Source organism: Bos grunniens, chromosome 7 (assembly GCF_055505025.1).
Source record: "Bos grunniens cultivar Pamir isolate PY7600 chromosome 7, Bosgru_T2T1.0, whole genome shotgun sequence".
Classification (NCBI taxonomy): domain Eukaryota; kingdom Metazoa; phylum Chordata; class Mammalia; order Artiodactyla; family Bovidae; genus Bos; species Bos grunniens.
In genome coordinates, this window is record NC_141171.1 from 5,335,451 (window position 1) to 5,347,956 (window position 12,506).

At 55.1% G+C, this 12,506-nt stretch overlaps 1 protein-coding gene across 6 annotated transcripts in view; it reads right to left on the bottom strand.

The window, feature by feature from the left end:
- Positions 1 to 12,506, bottom strand: part of KCNN1 (potassium calcium-activated channel subfamily N member 1) — a 38,645-nt gene that overhangs the window by 12,149 nt on the left and 13,990 nt on the right. For all 6 annotated transcript variants that reach the window (XR_015166481.1, XR_015166480.1, XM_086408438.1 and 3 more), the window contains exons 2-5: positions 10,629 to 11,111; positions 9,851 to 9,946; positions 6,398 to 6,816; positions 3,313 to 3,454 (exon numbers count right to left, since the gene is read on the bottom strand). Coding sequence is in view for 4 of the 6 variants with exons in the window: in XM_086408434.1 (XP_086264560.1) it covers positions 3,313 to 3,454; positions 6,398 to 6,816; positions 9,851 to 9,946; positions 10,629 to 11,111 (1,140 nt within the window). In the remaining 2 variants the exon portion in view is untranslated. The remainder of the gene's footprint in view (positions 1 to 3,312; positions 3,455 to 6,397; positions 6,817 to 9,850; positions 9,947 to 10,628; positions 11,112 to 12,506) is intronic.

Genomic DNA, 12,506 nt, shown 5'->3' on the forward strand with positions numbered 1-12,506 from the left:
AACTATACTTCAATAAAAATTTAAAAACAGAAATCCCTGTCAACTGGGGCCAAGAACATATTGGGACCCTCCATGTGGAATACTATGCAGCCAGGAAGAAGACGGGCTGCTGGCCAGTGTGCCACACAATAACACAGATGCCACATCCAGCAAAAGGCTCTGAGTTTAGAGGAGGCCATGCTGGGATGCACTGAAGTTCAAGGATGAGCAAATGTGTGTTTTATAACATTTTGGAAGTGGGTGGGCCATGGAACAGTGACAGGGAGGGGACACACTTGGACAAGGACGGAAGAGGAGACAATAAAAGGAGAATAAGAAGCAGAAAGGCTTGAAAGACCAAGGTGTGGCTTCATGTGATACCTGGCTACGTGGTAACAGAAAAGCAAGAAGCATCCCTGGGTATAAACACTCCTGCATTTGCTGGAGGCGAGGGCCAGGAGTGAGCTGCAGGCTAAATACCAAACTAAGTTTCTGGAAGGAGGCTCATTCCAGTGCAGAGAACACGGCTTTTCTGTTTCACTGCGGGGTTTCTGGGTTTAAAGTCATCTTATCTGAATACTTCGGGTTTTTTATCTGTAAAGTTCATCTGAGGACTTCCCTGGTGGCTCAGTAGTTAAGAACTCGCCTGCCAATGCAGGAGATGCGGGTTTGATCCCTGCATCAGGAAGATCCCCTGGAGAAGGGAATGGCTACCCACTCCAGTATTCTTGTCTGGAGAACTCTATGGACAGAGGAGCCTGGTGGGCTATAGTCCATGGGGTCGCAGAGTTGGACATGACTGAGAGACTGACATGCTCACAGTTCTTCATAGCAGAGGTTGGTGGGGGGGTTGCAGATAAGGCTCAAGAGTGTGTGCAGGGCCTGCATCCCTTTAACCTGGCCTCAGGTGATCTCTGGATGAGTTTCTGTGATTCCCATGGTTATCAAACTGACCTCTCTGGAATGAAGACCGCTTTACCAAGTATTTCGTTGTCTTCCATTGGCTGGAGGCTTTAGTTCCGTAGAAGAGCTCAAAGATATTTGTGTCCCTGAGGCAGAACCGGGGCCCTGCCCCCAGGCTGCGCTGCGGGTTCCCGGCTGCTCCTCTCCTGTCTCTGTATCCCCTCCCCTGATCAGCAACTCTCTGAAAGGTTTCTGTGCCCACAGGGTCCTGCTCAATTTCAATTTGCGAAAAAATTAACACAAACAAGCCAAAGGAAGTCAACCTAATTCCCCCCATGGTCCTCCCCAGGCCACTTATTTCCCTTTGTACAGAAATGCATCTGTCCCTACGAAAGTCCCTCATCATCCCCACCATGGTTTTCTTTCCTCCCGCAGAAGGAGGGGCTGTGTTTCCATTGGGTCCACTCGGCCCCCTTCACTGAACGTTGACTGTCTCACGTTCTCACCATCTCCCCAGGCCCGTGGCTCTCTCCCCTCTTTGCCCTTTGTCTTTCTTTTTGGACACGAGCTGGGGGTACACATCCTTCTCTGGCCCCCACTGGGTCCTTGCTTCTATAGGCTAAGCTGACCCAGCCCTCTCTTAGTTAAAAGGCATTATGCATGTTTCCTTATGTTATTTTACAATCTACTCCAGCACCCCACCTCCAGCAAATTAAATTTGTTGTTGTTGTTTAGGTGCTAAGTTGTGTCTGACTCTTTGCAACCCCATGGACTGTAGCCCACCAGGCTCCTCTGTCCATAGAATTCTCCAGGCAAGAATACTGGAGTGGGCAGTCATTCCCTTCTCCAAGGGACCTTCCTGATCCAGAGATCGAACCTGGGTCTTCTGCATTGTAGGCAGATTCTTTATCGCCTGAACCACCAGGGAAAACTCCACCCTGGAGCCACTGCTATGAAACCCTTCACCAAATCCTCCCGGGCTGGGACACAGTTTTGAGGGGCACAAGCCTGCTGTGTCCCTTTCTGTCTAGCAAAGCAATAAAGCTATTCTTTTATATTTCACCCCAAACTCTATCTCCAAGATTTGACTTGAAATCAGTACACAGAGGCCAAGTTTCTGGCATCAAAATGAAGGTGTTAACTAGGGCCTAGGGATAGGCGTTCCCTGCTGCTGCTGCTTCTGCGGCTAAGTCGCTTCAGTCGTGTCCGACTCTGTGCGACCCCAGAGACGGCAGCCCACCAGGCTCCCCCGTCCCTGGGATTCTCCAGGCAAGAACACTGGAGTGGGTTGCCATTTCCTCCTCCAATGCATGAAAGTGAAAAGTGAAAGTGAAGTCGCTTAGTCGTGTCCGACTCTTAGCAACCCCATGGACTCCAGTCCACCAGGCTCCTCCGTCCATGGGATTTTCCAGGCAAGAGTACTGGAGTGGGGTGCCATTGCCTTCTCCAACCTCAGGGGAATTCCCTGGTGGTCGAGTGGTCGTGAAGTGAAAACATCACACTTTCACTGCCGAAAGTGTGGGTTCCATCTTCGGTCAGGGAGCTAGGATCCCATAAGTCATGAAAATGAAGTCGCTCAGTCCTGTCCAACTCTTGGCGACCCCATGGACTCCAGCCCACCAGGCTCCTCCGTCCATGGGATTTTCCAGGCGAGAGTATTGGAGTGGGGTGCCATTGCCTTCTCCAGGGCCTTCCCTACCATACGTCAAACAAGTCATAATTCAAAACATGGAAAAGCACTTATGGAGATCAAAGAAGCTTGGAGAGAAAGAAGGTCCCAGAAGGAAGGGATGGGCAGGGAACCTAATGATCGAATCACGGTAAAGATAAGGCTGCTGCTGCAGACTGACTTAGGAAGACTTTAGGGAAGACGGGGTGCCGCCTGGGCCCACAAAGTCACATGAGATAAACTTCACACCTGAGGAGCTCAGTGGGATGCTCAGCACACCCTGAGAGTTAGGCAAGGATGGGGAACTGGGTTGTGATGGCAGGGGTCGGGGGTATTGACTGGGTATCTGAGGCATTCATGGCTGTAGGCATTTCACAAAAATGAAGGGACTGAGTCCCTGCAAGAAGCAGGAGTGGGCACTGGTTACAGCCAGGGAAACCAAGGCACAGAAGCATCAAGCCCCTTGCCCTGGATCCAAGGGCCGTGAGTTACGTGGGCTGTGGGGCATGAAGGGGCAATGGTTACTCTTGGTTCAGAGTGGACTGCAACATCTGGCCTGGTGGGCACAGGAGAAGCTGTATGACTCAGGCTGGAAGAACCCAAGAAGAGATGTCCCCTGGAAGCCTAAAGGGGTGGGTTTCATGCGGCATCAGAGGGAAGGGGGCAATGGAGGGCTGACACAGGGAGGAACTCTGAGCAGGCCCAGCTCGAAATGGGGTGAGCTCCCATCAGTGGGGATATGCAGGGGCCCTCGACCTTACCATGATGCCGGTGAGCAGGCACACGCCCTTCCCGCAATAGGTGTGGGGCACCATGTCACCGTAGCCGATGGAGAGAAAGGTGATGGAGATGAGCCACATGGCCCCCAGGAAGTTGCTGGTCACCTCCTGCTTGTCGTGGTACCTGAAGGGGAGCCAGGGAGGGCCTAGTCAGTCCACACTGGTCTCTCTGCCATCATCACACCCCCAGGGGCAGTGCCAGGAAGGCAGGGCCCTGGGTCCATCTGACTGCATGGGGGGCCTTGACCGCAGGAAGCTGACCACTCTGGAGGCTCAAAGTATCCAAAGTGTTGCTGTAGGGCAGTGTGGGGCAATGGTTAGTGCCCAAGACAGCCCCATGGTCCTCCTGAGGACACCCCAGGGCAGAGGGCACCCATACCCTCCTCCCCAGCATCCCTTACAACACCCTCCTTTCACCTGACCACCAAGCTGCTCGTTATGGGGCAGTAAGGGGTCCAGGTGAGGGAGCGTCCACATGTGTCCACGCATAAGCACACGATCCCCCTCCCAAAGACAGACACACAGACAGATGCAAACACAGGTGGCCATGGGCACCAGAAGCAGCAGGAAGTAGAGGCAAGGATTCAGGTCAGACACCAGGAAGAACTTCCCCAATCAGCAAGGCCCTGAGAGGGGAGGAGGACTCCACGGGGAGACAGAAGCCTGCAGGAGCAAGCCCTGGGGATGGGAGTCCTAGGACAGTCAACATGTGGAAGGCAACTGTTCCAGCTTCAGGCCTGAGAATCTTCCCGTGTTAGGAGGGAAAGGCAGCAGCATGTTTAGCTCTGGGCAGAGACCTGGGACTCAACTTTTGTTATTCAAGAGGACAGATTCCAAGGCCTTGCAAAGGGACATGATTTTGTCCCAGTCAAAGCCAAGCCCGAGACTCTGTCTGCACAGGCTATGAACTGATTGTATCTATGGTCAGCCCCAGGCTGACCATAGAGGCTGAGGGACTGTGCTCTGGATCTGGAGGTGGTTCAAAGCTTTGCTCCAGCCCAGTCCCCTGCTTGTAAAACCCCTCCAGCTCAGGGAGGTCATGAAGCCCTTCCCAGATGACCCCTCTCCTTTTGGGCCACAGAGGCCGGGCAGGGGGAGCTGGTGGGGAGGGCTGTTCCAGGCAGATGGGGCTGGGGTCAGGGGCTCAAGATAAGGAGGAGATGGAGACTTCCCTAGAGGTCCAGTGGTTAGGACTCTGAGCTTCCAATGCATGGCGCACAGGTTCAATCCCTGTTCAGGGAACTAAGATCCCACATGCCATGGGGCATGACCAAAAAAAAGACAAGGAGGAGATGGAAACCCAAAACGTGGAAGGAGGGATGGAGGCCTTTCTGTTCAGCCTGGGCTTCCAGCTGCCTGCTGGGTGAGGGGCACCAGGGACCGAGCCTCGTCTTTCACTGTGGCACCTGAGCCTGAAGCTGCGCCAGCTTCCACTTCTCCAGAGACCAGCACTCCACACCCAGGAGGCAGGGGGAGCCGGGGAACTATCAGCTGTCAGCCATGGGCGCGGAGGCTCCAGGCCTGGCTGGAGCTCTGGTGGGGGCTACTGGGTCATCCTGGACCAGGGAGTGGGGGGCATGCAGGAGGTGGGGTGGGACAGAGCCACATGGGTGGAGCAAGGCGGGCGAGGGGGCGTCAAGCGATGTCACAGGGCTCAGAATTTAGGATTGGCTGCCCCTGGCCTTGCCCCATTCCCCGCCCTCACCAGGCGCCCCTGTAGTGACCCAGCCTGGACCTCAGCGATGCCTGACACGGGGCACCCTCTCCCACTCCCCAGCCCCCAGCCCTCGGGTCTGTGGGAACTGGCACAGAGGCACGTCAGGGGAATAAGGAGCCCTCATATGATCCTCAGCCTTGGTGATGGGAAGAGCTGGGCCCTCTCTGCCAGGAGCCCCGTATCAGGCGGAGGCGGGGTGGGGGAGGGGACAACTGAAGGAGTGAGGATTGGGGTTCTGGGGACAGGTCCGGCCCAGGGACTTCCCAGGAAGCCCAGTGCCAGAACCACCCATTACAGCCCCTACCCAGCTCATCAAGAGGCAAGAGAGACCCCCTCCCAGACAAGGCATTTCCCTTCCCTGAGAGATCCAGGGGGACCCTTCCCTCACCATGAAGCCCCAGGGGGTTTCTGGAGAGAAGCAGGAGTTGGGCCCTCAGGGTGTCCCTTTAGCTCCTCAGAGCCGCAGTGTTCTCATCTGTAAGTTGGCTGGATGGCCCTGCACCTTCCAAGGCCGTTCAGAACAAACCCCTGTATGGGGGTCTTAAAAGCTGGGACTGTGCTCGTTCATCCCAGACCCACTGAAGGAGCTGTCCCTGCCCCCTGGGGCCAGCTGCCTCAACCAGGTGCCAGAGCTAAATTCTTCTTCCCTCTACTCCCTCCTGCTGCCCCCTCCTTGGTGGCAAGGACCCCAGGGGTGCCTAGGGCCCCGGGCCCGAGAGTGACCCAGACCCACCTGGTGGCACTGGAACAAGCCCTCCCCATGGCCCACGGGCTCTGGGCGGGTCCCGGACACCCGCCTCCCCTCTCCACTCCCTCCCCTGGTGGCAGCTGATCTTAAATTCCTGGCGGGCAGGGCAGCTGGCAGCTTTGCACACACAGCTCGGCTGAGGGCAGGACTCACATGTTTTCCCTACAGTCCGGCAGTGTGGGCAGAGGGGAGAAGGAGAGCAGGTTAAATTGTAGGGGATGCAAGTGGACAGAGCGGGTCCCTGTTCCTGCTGCCTCCACCACCCTGGGCCAGAGACGGGGCCAGTGGAGGGGCCCCTGGAGGGAGGGGAAGCGGGAGGAGGGATGCAGTCCCGGAGGGGTGAGGGTCAGGGTAGGAGTTGGGGGTGGCTGGGGACACAGGGCTGGAGCCCCAGGGATGAGGAAGCTGCATGTGAGAGACAGTCGCTGAGGCCAGGAACTGGGGGGAGGGGTCAGCAGGATCAGGGGTCACGGGGACGGAGCCATGGGTGGGTACGGGGTTCAGCAGGGTCAGAGTGATGGCTGGGGGAGCCCTGGGGTCACTAAAATCGTGGGTGGGCCTGAGGGTCATGGGAGGTCAGGGCCCAGGGGTCAGGGGCGCACCTCTCGCAGACCCGCACGGTCCAGGCAGCGATGATCCAGGAGGAGATGCTGAAGACAAGGAGCACAGTGCCCGGGCAGATGGTCATGAGCGTCTTCATGACGAAGCGCGTGTTGAAGGTGATCTTGTTGAGGGCGCCGATGCTGCGGCTGGAGGCGTCTGTGAAGATCTTGCTGTGCAGCAGCATGACGCGGCCCAGCAGGTAGAGACGCAGGAACATGGGCACGGAGAGCAGCACATCCACGTCAGCCTCGGCCGCTGACGGCGTGTACGTGAAGGCCAGCCGCGCTGTCCACGTGAAGCGGTAGTGGCCGGGCACCGGGTGGATGGCGCATACGGCCAGCTCCAGGGAGATGAGGAACACACGCTCGCATGTCATGGCGATGCGCCAGTCGTCCGCCCCGTTGTCCACCATGAACAGCTGCAGAGATCGGGTGGGCAGGACACAGTGGGTGTTGGACACGTGCCCAGGCCACGGAGGGCGGGAGATCCCAGCCCCAAACCGCACCAGCTTTTACAACAAACATGGCCTCACAGGCAAAACCCCCTAGTGCCCAGGGTCAGCCACAATTCAAGCTAAACAGGGCACAGGTGTTCCCCCCAAAGTCAAACACAGAGTTACCAATGACCCAGCCCTCCCAGTCCTAGGTATATGGGCAGGAGAGATGAGAACAGTTGTTCAAACACATCCTTGTGTGCGTGCAATCACAGTAGCACTGTTCACAGGCGCCCAAAGTAGAAACCAGCCAACGTCCATCCAGGGATGGAGAGAGAAACAGCATGTGGTCCTTCCACGCATGGAACATGTCTCAGCCACAGAGAGGAGAGAAGCGTTGGCACACGCTACTCCGTGAAGACATTATGCTGAGAAAAAGACGGCAGTCACAGAAGGCCACCAGCCAGGGTCCAGGAGGCAAGGCTGCGCCTCGGTAGGCCGGAAGGTGGGGCGCTGAGCCAGTGAGGATCATTCTCCAACCTTCACACCTAGTGGAATTTGCCTGGGCAGGTCTGAGACAGGTTTAGGACCTCTCACTCCTCTCCTCTCATATCTGTCGGCTTCGGGGACGGGAATGTCTACCCTATGCTAGTCCCACCACTGTACTTTGGAAGCACACAGCTTATCTGGTTCACAGCTGGAGGAAAATTTTGTCTCCAGGGGAACTGTACCTCAAGTCTCACCCATGTCTGTTTTAGATGATACTTAGCCTGCCAATCTAGGAGATGCAAGAGATGCACATTTGATCCCTGGGTCGGGAAGATCCCCTGGAGTAGGAAACTGCAACCCACTCCAGTATTCTTGCTGGGATAATCCCATGGACAGAGGATCCTGGTGAGCTATACAGTCCATGGGGTTGCAAAGGGTCAGACACAACTGAGTAACAGAACACACACATTGAAATATAATCTTTCTTTCTTTTTTCCTTTGGCCACACTGCACAGTACATGGGATTTTACTTCCCTGACCTGGGATCGAACCTGGGCCCCTGAAGTGGAAGTGTGGATTCTTAACCACTGGACCACTGGGGAAGTCCCTAGATGATATTTAAAGGAGATTTTGGACTTTGAGTTGATGCTGGAATGGGTTAAGACTTTGGGGGCTGCTGGGATTGATGAATTTTGCATGGGAGAAGGACATGGATTTGGGAGGTGGGCCAGAGGGTGGAGAGTTATGGACTGAACTTTGTCCACTCAATATTCAACTGCTAAGGCCCTAGCCCCCAATATGACTGTATTTGGAAATAGGGCCTTTAAAGATATAATTAAGATTAAGTGAGGTCATAGGGGTGGGGCCTGTCCTACAGGACTGGTATCCTTATAAGAAGGGTATATACAGGCGTATATGTGCATAGAGGGGTATATGCGCATATAGCAAAGGCTGTGTGAGGTCAACATGAGAAGGCAGCCGCCTGCATGTCAAGCAGAGAGCCTCAGGAGAAACCAACCCTGCCAGCACCTGACCTTGGCCTTCCAGCCTCCAGAGATGCGAGAGAATACATGTGTGTGTTAGTCATTCAGTCATGTCTGACTCTTTATGACCCTGTGGACTGTAGCCTGCCAGGCTCCTCTGTCCACGGGATTTCCCAGGCAAGCATACTGGAGTGGGTTGCCATTTCTTTCTCCAGGGGATCTTCCCAACCCAGGGATCGAACCCAGGTCTCCTGCATTGCAGGCGGATTCTTTACTGTCTAAGCCATCAGGGAAGCCCCACGAGAAAATATACTTCTGTTGTGTGAGACACTCAGCTGCGGTGCTGCAAACGTACAGTACTTCATCCTTTTTTGTTTTGCTGAATAATATGCCCTTGTATGGACGGACCACCATTTATTTATCCATACATCAGTCAGTGGACATTTGGGTGGTTTCCACTTTTAGGCAACTGTGAACAATGCTGCTCTGAACACATGCGTACACGTCTTTGTGTGGATGTAGTTGTTTCTCCCGGGTGTGTAACTAGGGGTGGAATTGCTGGGTCATAGGTAACTCCATGTTTAACTGTTGCTGTTCCCAGCTGTCCCTTTAGAACTGCTTCCTCTACTTCAAGGGTCACCGTCCTCCTACCCCAACTCCTAGCCAGACTGAGGACCCCTCCTGTGTACCAGACTCTGTCTGCTGACAGGTCTGCATACAGTACAACCTAGGTAGGATTTTCCTACGCCCATCTCCTGCCAGGCTGTGGCTCCTTGAGGTCAGGGGTCAAAGGCCAGAGTCAGGAGCCAGATCTGACCCCCTTTGGTATACCCAGGCCCTGGTGCTGGCCTGCTGTGGTAACACCTGCCTTACAAGCCCTGAACTTGGCTCTCCAGGGACCTGACCAGGTTTTGATCAGCCCCTGAAATAGGAGAATCCTTGGCACATGAGAAATCTTTCAAACACAGGTCCAGTGGATGAGGAAAAGGAGCCTGGGGCTACAAACACCGGACTCCATGGCTGCAAAACCTCAGAAGACCCCAGGGCTGCAAAAACAATCCACGTGCACCTCAGAACCCCAGCCCACTGCCTGCTCCCTCACTGTTAGTCTTCTTTACCAAATTATCGATGAAAATTAAAATGACGATACGCATTCCAGGAAATTCAGAGTGATCTAAACAGTGTGTTTCCATGGAGATCTTTTTTTTTTTTTTCTTCTATGAAGTGGCTATTGATCCCTCTATGTTTTAGAGGGTTCCCAGGTCCTGGGGGCTTCCCAGCTGGCACTAGTGGTAAAGAACCCGCATGCCAATGCAGGAGATGCAAGAGACGCAGGTTCAATCCCTGGGTTGGGAAGATCCCCTGGAGGAGGAAACGGCAACCCACTGCAGTATTGGAGAATCACATGGATAGAGGAGCCTGGCAGGCTACAGTCCAAAGGGTCACAAAGAGTTGGACACGACTGAGTGTGTACTCATGGAGGTGGCTGTTGTGGGGGGCTCTGGGGAGCCAGAAGGGGAGCTGCCCTAAGCCCACTGAGCACTGACCTGGATCTCTCGGGCATGGTAGAGGATGACCAGGCCCAGCAGGATGACCGTGGAGAGGCTGATGAGGCATTTGAGTGCAAATGAGTACAGGGACTCCTGGGCAAAGAGAGAGCAGAGGGCAGGACAGACACTGGAGGCGGGCAGCACTCCTGACCCCCCACCCAGTCACTTCACTCAGGAAGTGAAGCTCCAGTCCTTACTCCTTAGGCTTGGGCTGACAGCAAGGTGGCACTTCAGTTTATAAGGCCAGGCCTCACATGGGCATAGCACTTCATAGTTTATAAAACCAGGCCTCGAGCAGATGCAGCACTTTAGAGTTTATAGGTTGACTTGGCTCTCATCTCCCTCCGTCCTGGCATCCACTTGGGGACCCACAACCCAGCTCATAACCTGGCCCAGCTCGCCCTCGAAAGGGGCAAAGTTCTTTCCCTGCTCCTCAAAGCAGCTCTTCTCTGGTGCTCCCCTGTCTCTTCCGGGCCTGACCCGGAAGCAGCCGCCTTCCTACCTTCAGCGAAAGCGCAGCCTCATGGTGCAAGGCAGAGGGAAGGGGCTGGAGACTTCTGGCCCCACCTGAGGCCTTCCTGCTGCCCCCAGTGGGTGGAAACAACAGGAGGCCCTGGGTGCCCCCACCTTCCCACCTCCAGGGTCCCCTCAGCATCCCCTGCCCCCCTCTCCTAGGGCCGATGTGGTCCCAGACCCCATGCCCAAGGGGGTCTCGGGGAGCCAAGTGGGACCAGCAGGGCCTCCCCGGGGTGCCAGGGGGACGGGCCATGCCTACCTTGGTGTAGACCCCCCAGGACAGCTCCGTCTCTGTCACCATGACAACGATGCCGAACATGCCAAAGATTAGGGCATAGTCACTGAGGCGCTTCCGCTTCTCAAAGAGCGCCCGCCGGTGGCCCAGGCGGTGGCCAACGCTGGGGGGCTTCCCTGAGCCCCTCTGTCTGACCGCCTCATCTTCTTCCTCATCTTCTTCCTCTTCCTGGTCCTGGGGCTGCCCCCGGGGGCTGCCAGGCGAGGGTTGCGCCGGCTCGCTTTTGGCCACCACCACCTGGATGCCTGGGCCATTTGGAGGCTGCGGGGGGTGGCCGGCCTCAGGGTCCAGAGGATCTCGGCCCAGGGCACCCAGCCCGCCACCTAGTGGCCGTCCCTCACAGCCACTGTGTCTGTGGCTGTTCATGACTATGTGGGTGCTGGCGTTGGGCTTGCTGCCGGCCGCCTGGGGCCTGGCATGGCTCAGCAACCGGGCTCCCGCGCTGACCTGCAGGGCACAGGGAACATGGTCATGTCAGGGTCTGGCCAACTGACCAGATGGCTAGGGACCCCCACCCCAGAACATCCTGAGGCTGGAGAGGTCATGAACCCATTGCAGCTGACATGTGGACTGACCGACCACCCCAGAAACCAAGCCAACCTATGGCCCTCCTCGGCTCATAACCTCCACACGGACTTCCCTAGGGTCTAGTGGTTAAGAATCCACCTCCCAATGCAGGGGATGTGGGTCCGATCCCTGGTCGGGGAAACAAAGATCCCATACGCTGCAGGGCAACTAAGCCTGCTCGCTGCGACTACAGAGCCTACGCACTCTGGAGCCCACATGTCACAACTAGAAAGAAGTCTGCGGCCCACAACGAAGAGCCCACATGCCGCAACCAAGACCCAATGCAGCTAAAAGTAAGTAAACAAATATAAAACAAAAACAAACCTCCCCGTGGCTCTCCAGCGCTATTGCATAAAAACTCCTCCCTGTGGCCAGGAGGCCTCTATCCCATCTTATCCTTCTCCCTTTCCCAGAGTCACCCCCTTTCAGCCACACTGACCTCCCCATCACCAGGTTCCAACAAGCTTGGTCCTGCTTCAGGGCCCTTGCACACTCTGAGGCACCTGCTGCACCTCTGCCTGGAACACCCTCCTACCAGGCCTTTGCCCATTGACTTTTCTGTGTTTCCAAGTACCTAAAGCATGGACACTAAAAGCAATAAACACAGGCGACACTCAGGAAACACCTCTCAAAGCCTCAAGATGGAATTCTGCTGGCTGGTTCGCCTGGGAGGATTAGAGGCCACCTAAATGAGCCATCTGGAACTACCTTAAGGTCATCTTACGGTAAGACCACTTTACCTTAGCTTACCTGTCTCCTGAGAAACCTGTATGCAGGTCAAGAAGCGACAGTTAGAACCGGAGGACTGGTTCAAAACTGGGAGAGAATCGTCAAGGCTGTATATTGTCACTGGGCTTATTTAACTTCTATGCAGAGTACATGAGAAATGTTGGACTGGATGACTCCTGAGCTGGAATCAAGATTGCCAGGAGAAATATTGACAACCTCAGATATGCAGATGATACCGCTCTAATGGCAGAGAGTGAAGAAGAACTAAAGAGCCTCTTGATGAAAGTGAAAGAGGAGAGTGAAAAAGCTGACTTGAAACTCAACATTCAAAAAACTAAGATCATGGCATCTGGTCCCATCACTTCAAGGCAAATAGAAGGGGAAAATGTGTAAACAGTGACAGATATTATTAATACTTTCTTGGGCTCCAAAAGCACTGTGAATGGTGACTGAAGCCACAAAATTGACACTTATCCTTAGAAGGAAAGCTATGACAAACCAAGACACTGTATTAAAAAGCAGAGACATTACTTTGCTGACAAAGTT